Raw genomic sequence first — 13,032 nt, 5'->3', positions numbered from 1 at the left:
GGCGACAACTGAGGCTTTTTCACTCATGAGCGGGCTGGCAGCAGCGCCTCACGCCCCGCCACACAACAAACCCTCGTGCCGGGCGGGTGGGCGTCCGTGAGGGGGTAAACGGGGACGCCTCGCTGGCTGGGGCCGAGCTGGGCGTTGACAGAAGCGGGGCCCGGGGGAGGACGGGAGGAGAGCGGCTGCGGGGGCAGGCGGCCGCCTGAGGCTGTGGCGGCGGTGGCCGTGGGGCGGTGCCGGCCGGCGGGGCTGCCCCGGGAGGGCGGCCGGGGAGGGGTGCGGGGGTGTGACCGCCGGTGTGGCCGGTGCGCGGCGCCGCCTCCCCGCCGGGTCCCCTCCCTCCCACTGCCCTCGCAGCCGGGAGGCGGCGCGGAGGGACCGTGTGTGCTGTGCGGGCAGCTCCTGGCCCCAACCAAGCCAAGCCGAGCCGAGCCTAGCTTAACCAAGCCGAGCCGAGCCCCCACACCATGCCGGCCGCCGCGCCGACCCCGCTCCACCCCGCGGCGGGCTCCTGCTGCCACTGCGCCGGTGAGTGCCCCCTTCCCTCGGCCCTCTTCCCGGGGGGCAGCTCCCGCGCCGCAGTGCCGGACCCCCCTGCCCGACAGGTCGCCAGCTGGGGGGGCTCCTTTTGGGAGGAGGGGGCGAGCTGGGAGCGCCGCGCCCCGGCTGAGGGCGGCATGAGGCGGCTCCGGCGGCGAAAGTTCCTTTCCGGGTCCTTGCGTGTCCGTGGGGTTGCGGTGAGCGGGGGAGGCTTTCGGTGGCCTTTGGGCTTGAAATGGGGGCTTGGGACTGACGGAGGAAGGTGCGATTCCTCTTGGACGTGGGATTGGGGCGAGGGCTTTGGGAGGGAAGAGAGGTCCCCGAAGGCGCAAAGTTGGGGATGCTTGTTTCACCGTGTTCCTTTAATTACCTGTATTTTGTATTAAAGAGAAGCCTCCTCACCCCCCTGTTTTGTATCGTCGCGGAGACTAGTGAAGTGGATTCGTTGGGAAGCGGGTTACTTTGGGAAGCAGAGCAAGGGGCTACGACTGCACGGAGAGCCAGTCCCTGCTGCTGGGTGGGTGTCAGGCCATCTGTGCCCCCTTCCCGAGACCACCTCAGCAGCCGTGCGATGTACCAGAGTAAGCTGGTACAAGTCTGAGTGTGAAGTTAACTATTTGCTATTCCAAAAGGCACGCAAGTGTCTTCTGTGCTGCCATAAAATTGAAGATTAGAAGTAACTTGCAGTCTTAATAGGCAGCATGAGTGTAGTTCACTTGGAAAGAATGCTTTTGGGCTGCTGAGAGCATACCGATGCTGTGGCAGAAAAGTAAATAGCATTCAGTGTAAGGATTTTAAGCTGTTGCACAACTCTGTGTTAAAATACGCTTGAGGTTGGTGAATTTTCCCTCAACTGGGAAAATACCTCAACTGGGAGGTACACGGGTCAGGGGCAGGGGCTCAAAGGAGGGGGAGGGCTGCTGTGTCAGGTGGGGATGCTGTGACATGTGGTAGCCAAACCTCTTTGGGGAAGAATGCTGGCTGTGCCCTTGCATCCCCTGACTTCCCCTATATCAGTTATGTTTGCTTCTATTTAATAACTGAACAGATATTTATAGGAAAACTATTCCATGACTTTTCATTGTGCAGTGTTATCTTCTGCCTTCCTCAGGGTACATTCAGTACACAAAGTCAGCAGGACTGGACGGGCCACTGGTTCGAGCTGATGGAACGGTTTTCAGGTTGAGAGAGATGCTGTGTTTGGGAACAACACCATAAACTGAAGCTTTTGTTGTACTGTGTACTAAAGGGTTTTCGTTTTTAAAAAAAGCCCAAAGCCAACAAAACAAACCAACCTCTTGCAACACTGTAACAAGTTTCTAAAGCTTCTTCCTCTGAGCATTTAGATTGAAACCCATGCCGTGTGAGGGTATAAACTAAAAATTTATCACCAAATCTGATATGGTTCGTTATGTATGCTTTTGCTGCTAACTTTACAGAGAAATAAAAATGTGCATATAAGCAGGTCTGCATGCAAGTTTGTCTTCTCACCTCCTTGTTTCCTTATTCTTTAGCCCTCTTTTTTTCTCTTGATGCTTCTTGTGGTTTTTTATATGGTTTGAATGCAGTTTTGACACTTCAAAATGTTGGGAACCCAACAGACTCCTGAAACAGTCAGCAAGTGAAATGAAGCTTACAAAACATAGATTACAGCTACTTTATGTAGTAGAGGTGCAGTTATTATAGCAATTCTATCATGCTCTTCTCAAGAGGTGGCTGCATTTTGTATCTCAGGAAGCCACCCTGCGGTTCTCCGGATAAAACTGATCCTGCTGAGTTAGTCTCTTTCTTGTAGTGTAATGGGTGTGGATGTCCTGAAATGGCATGACTTTTCCCATGAAAATTTTTGTAGGATGTTAGGACATGTCAGCTGAGAGTTAGCTTCTGGTAAATCTCCATCTGTGGTTCATTAACCTGAATTGGTTAATTAGACTTAAACTGTCGGCGAAGATAACTTGGTTTAATTCAGGTTATTGGCAGCTGTTCAAGCCTCTGAATTTGAGCTGTGCTGAAGTTACCTTGTCTTTATAGTTTTTTTTATACTCAAGTTAATTACCTTGGACATGCTAACCTGACTTTTGAATGTATCTTTATCTGGTAGTGTCACTTACATTTTTTGTATCTGTCTGCACTGCTGCTTTTTCTAGTCATATTCTGCAGAGTGTCACAATTTTGGCATCAGCAGGATTTTCAGCATGTGGTGACTAAGGGAAGTTGTGTGGGATTCATTTCCCCATTTCTAAGATTACTTTGCTTGGTTTGTTTTCTGCAGAAACATCTATAGTTTTGTAGAAATAAGGAAAGTTCATGATCCTTCCTTCTTTTGCAACAGCTCTGGGGTGAATTGAGTTGGTTGCTGTCACTGCTTTTTCTCATTTCCTTTAATTTGATGATTCCTTGACATTTAACAACATTTGAAATTAGCGTTATATAGATTTTGTTGTAAATATAATTAGCATCAGAACATTATGGTGACTTTAGGAGCCTCAGTTAGATCTGATCCAGATCTCACTGAAGCTAATGTGAATCTCTTAATTAGCTTCAGTGCAACTTGGATCAGATCTGAAAATGTGGTAGTTGAAGAGGTGAATGTGCCATTTCTCTTCTTAACAGTATACTGTTTTTCATGTTTTTCTCAATTTCAGGGTATGGAGTCTGTCCTTTTGTAGTCTTCCCTAGATTTTGGAAACAATGAAAAAAAGGAGGGGGAGCTACTGCCTTGATTGATTCTAATGTCAATTTGGAGTTTTGGTAATGCTTTCAAATTGTCCATCTTACCTAGCAATAGCTTGCTTTCACTGAAAACGGAAGACATGTTTAGCATCTTCCCTCTGTTCTACCATTGTTTACTCAGTCTAATTACTGTAAGAATGCAAAGCAATTATGTCATATATTCTTAGAAGAAGCTCTCAGTAGACGTTCTATAAACACCATCTCCCACTCCATCAATATTGCTAGCCTGCACTTATTCTCCCGGTTTTAGTTTTCTCATGACCCCAAATAATGTAGTTAATGGAAATGCTGAGAAATGTCTGGTGGTGTGAAAATCCTGATCTTTCTGCTTTGTCATCATGCTTTTGAGTCTAATTAACACTGGCTTACATTTTTCCCGAGAAACCAATTTTCTTTTGTAAGTTCTGTGAAACAATTTATTTTGCAATGTTGACTTTCCTATATGAGTCTCTTCTGAAAAAGTGATTCTGTAATAATGGGGTTGGGAATTCTACATTTATATGTGAGTTAACATCTCCTAAATGTGCTATATTTCCAAAGAAAACTTTTGTCTGATTTCCCCTTTTGCAAACCAGACGGAGAATCAGACTCTGGCTGGGTCTTTCCTTTAGTTAGGCAACAAGGTTATTGGTAATAAAGGATCTGGAAGCTTAATTAAACTCTCAGTGACACCTCTGCAGGCTCTTTTATTTTCACTGGGTTTGCTCAGTTGCAACTGATTAGTCATCAAGTTGAGATTTAGGAAACAAGGCAAATAAAATCTCCCACTAGAAACACAATCCTGCTCCTTTGACTGAGGCATTGTTGGCTAACAGGACTAAAAAGCAGCTAAAAGCTTACTTTGTAATGAAACATGAATAATTAATTTGAAAGTATATGGTACTTCAAGAGTCAAGAGCATCAACGTGAAAGTGAAACTCCTTGTAGGCTGATCCTTTAGAAACACACTGAGGGCTTTGCCAGATGGATTCTGGCAAATACTGCAGTTGTGTAAGATGTTTTTGTTTCCCTCTGTCAGTTTGGTCCCTCTCGTGAAAGATTCTTGATGGAGGGTCCTGATCTGCAGAGTTGACTTTCCTGGTTACTGGGACAGACCCTAAAGCAGTCAAACTGCAGAAAGTAGTCATGGATTCTCCCAGTAAAATACACAGCCTGTCATCTTTGAAAGAAATTAAATAAATGAGCAGTTTCATAATATTCTTTTTTTGGTTTTATGCAACTTAAACTGAGCCTCACACCTCCAAAGGCACTGATTCATTTCACGTGCAGTCTTACATTTCACATAGTCTTTACAGATTATGCATCTGTATACATCTCTATAAGGCTTTCTTTATTCTTGCTTTTTAATTTGCTACCCTTAAAATGTCAGAAAGAAGATAATGAAAGTGGGGTTCTGCTCCAAAAAAAAAAGTAAAAATTATGACACTTGTGAGTCATTATCAGACTCCATGAAATCTACCTTCATCTGCTGCTCTGGGGGTGATTCAGCTCAGTTTAACACTAACACATGGCAGTAACCATCTGTGTTTGCTGTAAATATTTTATTTTTTTAATTACAAATGGCTTGATTTAAAAAATCTGAAACTGTACAGTGGAATGATTGTGGGCCTGCAGTGGGAAGGAGGTAAGCACCTGGGAAGGTAATTTTTGCCCAGCCACTGTTGCCAGGTTGGAAAGGGAAGTGTAACACAGAGAGCAAACCAGACTTCCCTGTAGCAGTCTGGGTGCTGCTGCTCCACTGTGGGGGGACCTGGACAAGAGAGGGCCAGCACAGACTGCAGAGGGACTCTGAACATTTAGGGAAGGAGAAGGGGGGGAAAATAGACTAAGAAAACTCCAAGTTTATCTCCTTTGAGAAGAAAGAAGGAAAAGTGGCTGTGAAATGTCACTTATCCATTGGGATTCTCATACACTAAATATGGCCATTGGGATGCTGGGCCTCCCACGTGCATTTCTCCGTGGGATGACTCCCACATTGGGACTGGGAGCAGAGGGGCCATCCATCCTCAGAATGGAAAATCCAGAGTTCACATAGCCATAGCTAGGGTTCCAATGGGGAGGGGCTCTGTCTCCATCTCTCTGCTGAAGTCCAGCTGCAATGTTTTCCCATCAGACTGTCATTCTAGATAGTCCTTCCCATCCTAGGAACTCCTTCGCTACAGCATCTGCTGACTTCAGCTGCTCTGGTACTCTTTGTCCTCTAGGATCTCCCATTAACTCAGAGGTCTGTGTCCCAAAACTGGCAGTGAAAAGGGAGTGAGATAAACAGGCAGGGAGAAGGAATTAGACTCACTGCTTTCTTTCTAGAGTGAAAGACTGGGGAAGGCTGAGAATGGGCATTTATGGGACTGAAAGATTTGAAGAGCTCGTTTCCAGTTTGCATGACACAATGTATGTTTATTCTTAAAATAAAAAACAGGTATGTTGAAGATCTGCAAAATTTTGAAGTCGTCTTGCCTGCCCTTATATGAGGACAGGGAGTGGGTACAAAGGTGTGCATCTTCCATGCTCTTGCACTCTAGGTGTAGCTGCTAAGGACATTTTCTCTCCCTGCAGTTGACACTTTGGCAGCTCACCTAATGGGACCAGACATATTTGGCCGGGAGAATGTTTAGTTCTACTGGCGACATGTGGGACAGAGGGAAGCCAACTTGACACACAGCTGAGTTTACAGGGCTGACAGTTAAAGGAAAAATAATGATATTGCATGCAAATTTAAGCATGCTTGATGTGAAATTGTGAAAGATAATGAACTTGTAATCCCATCACACTAACTTTTTTTGATCTTTTAGGGCTAAAACTATATATTTATGAGATAGAGAGATTATTCTGATTTTTTTTTTTTTTGGTATGCAAGCCCAAATTAGTTTTTCTTCAGTGAACTTAGAATACTGTCTGAACTGCTGACTGATTTTAATTCTCTAAAAATTGGGTTAGACTGGCTCAGCAATTGATCTCCACCACACTAGTGCAAATTGGATATGAATGTGCTGGCATGAGTATGACTGGAGATGCCCATTAGGGTAGCATAAAAGATGTTACAGAAATTAATGTCATTCCCTCCTTTTAATTTATTTTTCATTGTTACAGTATTAAAACTATTTTTGAAAGATTACAGCTGATAAATTGTATTTGTAATATTGAACATGGTTTTGTTTTCTTTCTGCTCCAGTAGCTAATGCAGATAAGAATTCATGCAAATACCATGATGAGGGTTTGTGGTTTTTTTTTAGTGTAATTGAATAAAATACACTTTGGCCGTCTAAAAATACTTTGACTGTGCTCCTTTTATTTGGCTTAGTAAGCCATGGATATATACAATATGATTTACAATAATATTTTATTGTAAAGTATATTTTATAACTGCCTTACCATCAAATATGTTCTGAACACATAAGGTTTGTTCAATGTATTTCTTCAATGTATTAAAAAAAATGCATTTCTATGAGGCCATGTTACAAAGTCAAGCCTTTATGATTATTGATTAGGACTGCTATCCCCCCACCCCATGTTCCTGTGTATTAAGATATGCACAGTAATTACATTTTCAGATGCTGCTTTTACTATCCCCAAGGGCTATGGCTCCATCAGTGTATGTGATGGGCAGAGCGTATCTAATGAGCACCTACTTGCTGTTTACCCTGGCTCTTCATGCCTCCTGCTATGTGTTTTCTGAACCCTGCTGTTAATACAGGCTTATTAACTTGAGGGCTTTTCTGTCATGGTTATTGCTGCAGTAGCAAACATGGATTAGCCTATCTGCAACACCTGTAAAGAGAGGGCATGTACTGCATTCAGCAGGAGTCATGGTGCAAAAAATAAAATCAAAAGTACTTTAATCTGCGGAAGAAAGCAACTTGACATCCCTGGTTCCTGAATTTTGGGATGACTTAGCATTGTCTATGTGTTGTGTTGTGTTACCTTGTCTGAAGTACCTCTTCTAGTATATGCCCTTGCAGCTGTGAGCACTGAGCAGGTTTGCAGATCAGGTCTCAGAATGTTCTTTTGGGTACCAGACTGTAATCTTCTCTGAGAAATCTAGATTAGGTTGATTGCTTTGAAACTCAATGGAATTGGTTGAGACAAAATCAGTTCTTCAGGGCTGCACTGCCTTAAGCAAAGAAATTATTCTTCCTATAGTTTTTCACACACATTTCAGCTCTTCTAGTTACTCTTTTTTTTCCCAACACAGTCCTTTAATCTAGTTTACTTGTAAAAGAGGATCTGCTGTACCCTGGAGTAGACATAGGAAAAACTGTATACACTTCTTAACTGTCTTGTATGGGAGGAGGAAGTAATTTCAAAAAGTAGAATGGTTTGGTTGGAAGGGACCTCAAAGATCATATAGTTCCAACCCCTCTGCTGTGGGCAGGGATCTTACACTACACCAGGTTGTTCAGAGCCCCATCTAACCTTGCCTTGAACATTGCCAGTGATGGGGCACCCACAACTTCTCTGAACAACCTGTACTCTCACAGTAAAAATTTCTTCCTCATCTAATCTAAATCTCTCCTCTTTCAGTTTATCACACCTCATCCTATCACACCATGCTCTTGTAAAATGTCCTTCTCCAGCTCTTTTCTAGGCCCCTTTAGGTGCTGGAAGGCTGCTCCAAGGTATTCCCAGAACTGCCTTCTTCCCCAGTCTGAAAAACCCCAACTCTCTCAGTCTCTCTTCATATGAGAGGTGCTTCAGCCTTTTGATCATCTTCATGGCCCTCCTGTGGACTTGCTCCAGCAGGTCCGCATCCTTCATATGTTGGAGGCCCCAGAGCAAGATGCAGTACTTCATGTGGGGGTCTCATGATAGTGGAGTTGTGGGGAGGAATTGTTTCCCTTGACCTGCTAGTCACACTTCTTTTGATATACAGGATATGACTGATAACTTTTTCTCCTGTTTTACTGATGAGCTTGCTAAGGTTCTTTTAATGTAGTCAGCTGTTTGTGTGCATGTAGCTCTTCCTGTTCTTTAAAAAAATGTAAATTAAGGTGAACTAATATGGCAAGTGACAACAAAAGCATGTAGATGTCCTTTATGGATACTGCAAAGGAGCAGACCGTGCAAGGATAGTTCTATTGCTGACTTCCAATCCTATCCTTTGTCTAAGTTTGGCATTCTACCTAACTTCTTGATCCACTCTTATTCTCACCCTCACATTTTACTGCTTCCCTATTACACTCTCCATCTGCTTCCACTGTGTCTGTAAAGTTCAGGGAAATTGCTATCAGACAGTATCAAAGTTCATAGGAACTGCTGTCAGATAGTACCTATGGCACTATTTGCTTCATTCCCTGCGGTCTGTCCCAGTCCCTCTTAAAACTTCTTTTCTCTTATCCTCCCTGTCCAGTTCTTCACTATGTTTCTTTTTTCAGTTTCAGTTTTATACCTCTGAGCTGTGTGAGCCTTTGGAACTTGCTAAGCCTGGAACTAGCAGCAACTGTCCTGCTACATCTGATGCTGTCTTGATCCAGTCCTTTCTGAAATTTGAGTTTCTTTTTCTACTAAGTATTTTATCTGGTCAAAACTGATACAAGTGTGTGTGTCTGTCATTGTTGCTGAAATAACCACCAGCTCTGACTCAAACAAAACCTCTTCCTTAAGATGCTGTACAGCATGGCAAGGAGGCGAGGATGAGCATCAGGGAAGGAGAGGGTGCTACGGAGGCTCCTCAGAGAAAAATTTACCAATGGTGTTTCCAACACTAGGGCTGTAGATAATGCCCATGTAAAATTTACTTGCTGTAAAAGAACGCTTGCGATCATGTTTTGTTTCCATGTATCTAATTTAGTGAATTGAGACTCGCCACACTGGTACTTCAGTCTTGGGCACTAACAGTGTACACTAGCCCTGGAAGTTGCAACTTTTAATAATTTACAGCAAGGAGAGGAGATCAAGATGGCATGTTTCTAGAGGACTCGGATTGCATCCTGGGGCCAACTGCTGATGCACACTGGTAACCTGTGTGAGCTACATGCTTGGCTGCTCTCAGTTCAATGCCAGAAACATTCTTGACACTCAAGTACTTGAAGATACTTGTTAGTATGGTGACATGAACTAAATGTTTTTGGTTCCAAGTAAGATTATTCTTTTTTTTTTAGTTGGTTTTTTTTTTTTTTTAATTACTCAGCAGGAATTTCTAGGGCTTAAGGAATAAACAGGCATTTGTGCTGTTGTTCTTTCCCATCCCATTAAAGCAGTGTTTTGTTTATCCTGTATTTGTTTTTCCTATATTGAGACCAACACATCAAAACAACTCCCAGATATACGGTTCCTGTCATGTGCAACTTTAGTTGTGTGAAGAATACTGCTAATGATTTGGGGCGTTTTCACAGTTGCTTTTGTAAGTGGAAGCCTTCTAAAGAAGTTGCAGGGTTTAAATAACACCATCTTATTCACAGAAAGCAATGCCATACCTAGATCCTATTTCAATGCTGCCTTCTGTTTTAAATTGTGTTGTAAAACTCCTTTTAAAAATTTAATTCCACTTCAACCTGTGAGTTGATAGCAGAATTAGCTGCTGGGTAAACCATTCAGTTAATTACTGAAACTGTAATCTCAAGCAGGAGAGCCAAGAAGAACGCAAGATGAACAAAAACTTATAGACTGGTCAAGGGAAGGGATAAGTTTTGAAAGACAAATGGCAGCAATACATTTTTAATTGCAATATGTGACCTCTGGCAAACCCTGTTACTCTGCTGTTGTAGGGAGTGTAGCCAGGCAATTCACAGAATGACAGAATATTCTGAGTTGGAAGGGACCCACAAGGATCATCAAGTCCAGCTCTTGAGTGAATGACTTGTACAGGGATCAAACCTGTAACCTTGGCATTTTTAGCACCATGCTCTAAACAACTGAGCTTATTAAATTCCTTAAGATACAGGTTGCTTTAAGTTCTGTATACAGAACTTCTTCAGCACTCAAGTCTTCAGAATTCACTTTATTTTACTCCAAGTCCAGAGTATGATCCAAAACACTCCAAGGAAAGGTCTTCTAGAGGAATTTTTGTGGTTCCCCCCCATGCTTTCCCACACTCCCCCTACCCCCACAGTGGGAAGGACTGTGACGATCACAAATGATTTGTAAATTTTAAAAATGAACACAGAAGCTGTGCTCCTTTCAGGGGAATGCATTTTCTCTCTAGGGAGTACTTGTGCTCTGGTCGTAAGTGCTGAGTTTCTTGTTCCTGCTACCTGTTTGAGCCCCCAAATCCCAGTTTGTCTTATAGTCCATGCTTCTCTAGTGACTTGGTGTCATTGTTTGCCTTGTTAGACCATCATGTCTTCATCATATGGAGATCTGTATTGCTCTGTGAGGTCATTTTCTGTTTTTTCTGTTCCAATATGTGCAGTTTTGGTGGGATGCAAGGTGTCCTTGACCAGCTGTGTTGCCTTGCCCTTCCACAGCAGCAGGCTTCAGCATCCCCCTCGACCATGGTGTACCACTGATACTCTAATACACCAGCATATATAGATAGATGTGTATACAGATAAAAATAGACACACTCATGCATGCGTGAATCCATTTTAACATTTCTAAGAAATATTTATATTTGATAATCATTAGCTCTCAGTAGGACAGTAAAAGAAAGAACACCTTTTATTCTCTGATGTATAATTTGCCAGTACTTGAACTCATTGAAGTGTGTTTCTGATACCACCTCCCTCTTCCTCCTTCTCCCACTTGTATATAAATATGGAAACATGATTTTGAAGCAATAGAAGTTGTAGCTAAAGGATTTGGGTATGTGTGTGACCTCTGAAGGCTTTCTAGAAATGCTTGTTACTGCTTTGAGTGTGTGCACTTTCCTGACAGATTGAGGCTTGCTTCATGTGTATCAGTTAAATATAGCATAACTGACAAACAACAGAAATTATGACTGAAATAGTTGTAACAGGGAATTGAAGTGAATTTTCAATTTTATGTAATATATAATCATTGTGACCACCCCTTTGACAGAATTTGACACTTCTCCTTTTCTTGGAAAATATTAAAAGATTCTTTTATGCGTTGATTTAAGCAGTCATGTAATTTTCTTTTTTCATCTTAGAAAAATATGCAATACTATTCTTATTCCTAAAATTGTTATGTATTAACTTATGGCTTTTGTCAGACTGTTTTTCGCTAGGAATCAAGCCAGTTTAAAAAGCACAAAAACACATTCCTACGTTGTTTTAATAATAACATAAAACTGCTCTTATTCCCTTAGTTATAGAATTAAACAATAAACTTGGCTTCTGTTTCAAGCTTAGCCAAATTAGTGAAGAAAGAAAAAATAACTGATGCTTAGGTAATTGAAACAATCAACAGTGCAGCCAAGCACTTAAAATCAGTGTTTTATAGAAAGGTATGATAATAGCGGCATAGCTGGGAGGAACATAAGCTGTGGGAAAAGTCATTATTGGCACACCATTATGTTGTACCAATATCATAAGCAGTAAAAATGTTAAGCACTGTTCCCATAAGCAAGATAATGCTTTGATGACAGTGTGTACGCAAGAATCTGGAAACACTGATTAAATTCAGAGCTTCATCAGTTCCTGGTAAGTAACATGTTCTGGAGTTGATTTAGATTTCAGAGAACTATTATTGTGGCTGATTTTTTTTTTCTTCCCCATTCACAGTAAGCTTTATTCTGGGTGGAATGTAAATATGCGATTGCTGAAGAATCACTAGCACATATGTAGTCATCTTTTGATAACAAGAGATCATCCTTAAAAAGCAGAATGAAGACAGAAATAACTTATACAACCACCAAGCATTAGTCACACATAGCTCTTATATAATGCTTACGTCTTCAATCAGCATGCTGGCAGCTGGGCTTCTTTGTAATGTTTGTTTGGAGGAGAAGCATCTATCTCATTTGGCAGAGGAAGAAAATGAAGCCAAGAGTTAAGGGACATGCCAGGGGGCACACAGTGCTTAGCTGGTGAGAGTATCACACCTAGGAAGTGTCCTTCATCATACATCAAGCAGAGCCAACAGCAGAGTGAAGTTCTGTAGCGGTGTCTCCTCATGTGCTTTCACCACTCAAGCCCTGGCCTCTTGGACACACTATTTTTTGAGACAGAGCAGGAGAATGCTGCAGCACCTGTTGCAGTTTTCCCTTTTGTTTGTCATTCTAGGCGAGGAGGCATATTTTCTCTTGCCTTGATGAAAAGGACAAATAAAAACTTATAGCTTGAAATACTGAAAATGTCTTTTCTGCAGTTCAAAACCAAAATGTAGTAAGCTTAAGCCTATAGCACCAAGAAGAGCACTCATATGTGCAGATTTTCCTTTGAGGATTTGCCCAGTGCACTATGGCTGTGCAAGCATAGTAATGTAAGAGAATGGACAGGATTCTCTGGGAGATAAGCCATTTGGTATACGAGTTTCCTAGTAATGGTTCAGAAAACATTCTGGCTGCTTTCTTTTATCTTGGTCCTGTTAGTTTATATATATTGAATGTTTATTCCCAACTGAAGTGTGAGGCTATTAAATGGAGTTGGAAGCTCTCTGTAATCTCATTGTGAAAGTTTATTTCTTGAGGCTGAAAATAAATGCATTGTAATCAGGTTTTAATCCTAACAAGTACAAGAGATCAGAGTACTTTTAGGGGACATTTTTATTCCTAGCTTATTGTTGTATTGATAAACAGGGAATTATGTTATAGCTTGGTTTGTCCATAACCATATGTTATGTTTTGAGTTCTTCCTTTTCACAATTAGGTGTAACAAATGGTGCCATTTTTTTGGTTGATGTTCTAAGATGAAATAT

General features: G+C 42.0%; 1 protein-coding gene across 1 annotated transcript in view; it reads left to right on the top strand.

Moving 5' to 3' along the window:
• Nucleotides 1–394: 394 nt before the first annotated feature.
• The window catches only part of DCLK3 (doublecortin like kinase 3), a 31,417-nt gene continuing 18,779 nt past the window's right edge, over nucleotides 395–13,032 (top strand). Inside the window, exon 1 of the mRNA XM_017823651.1 lies at nucleotides 395–531. Within this exon, the coding sequence (XP_017679140.1) occupies nucleotides 471–531 (61 nt within the window). The 5' untranslated portion in view covers nucleotides 395–470. The remainder of the gene's footprint in view (nucleotides 532–13,032) is intronic.

This window comes from Lepidothrix coronata, unplaced genomic scaffold, assembly GCF_001604755.1.
Source record: "Lepidothrix coronata isolate B3197 unplaced genomic scaffold, Lepidothrix_coronata-1.0 Scaffold3, whole genome shotgun sequence".
NCBI classification, from domain to species: Eukaryota; Metazoa; Chordata; class Aves; order Passeriformes; family Pipridae; genus Lepidothrix; species Lepidothrix coronata.
The sequence above is the reverse complement of the archived record's forward strand: the minus strand, read 5'-3'. Positions and strand labels throughout refer to the sequence as shown.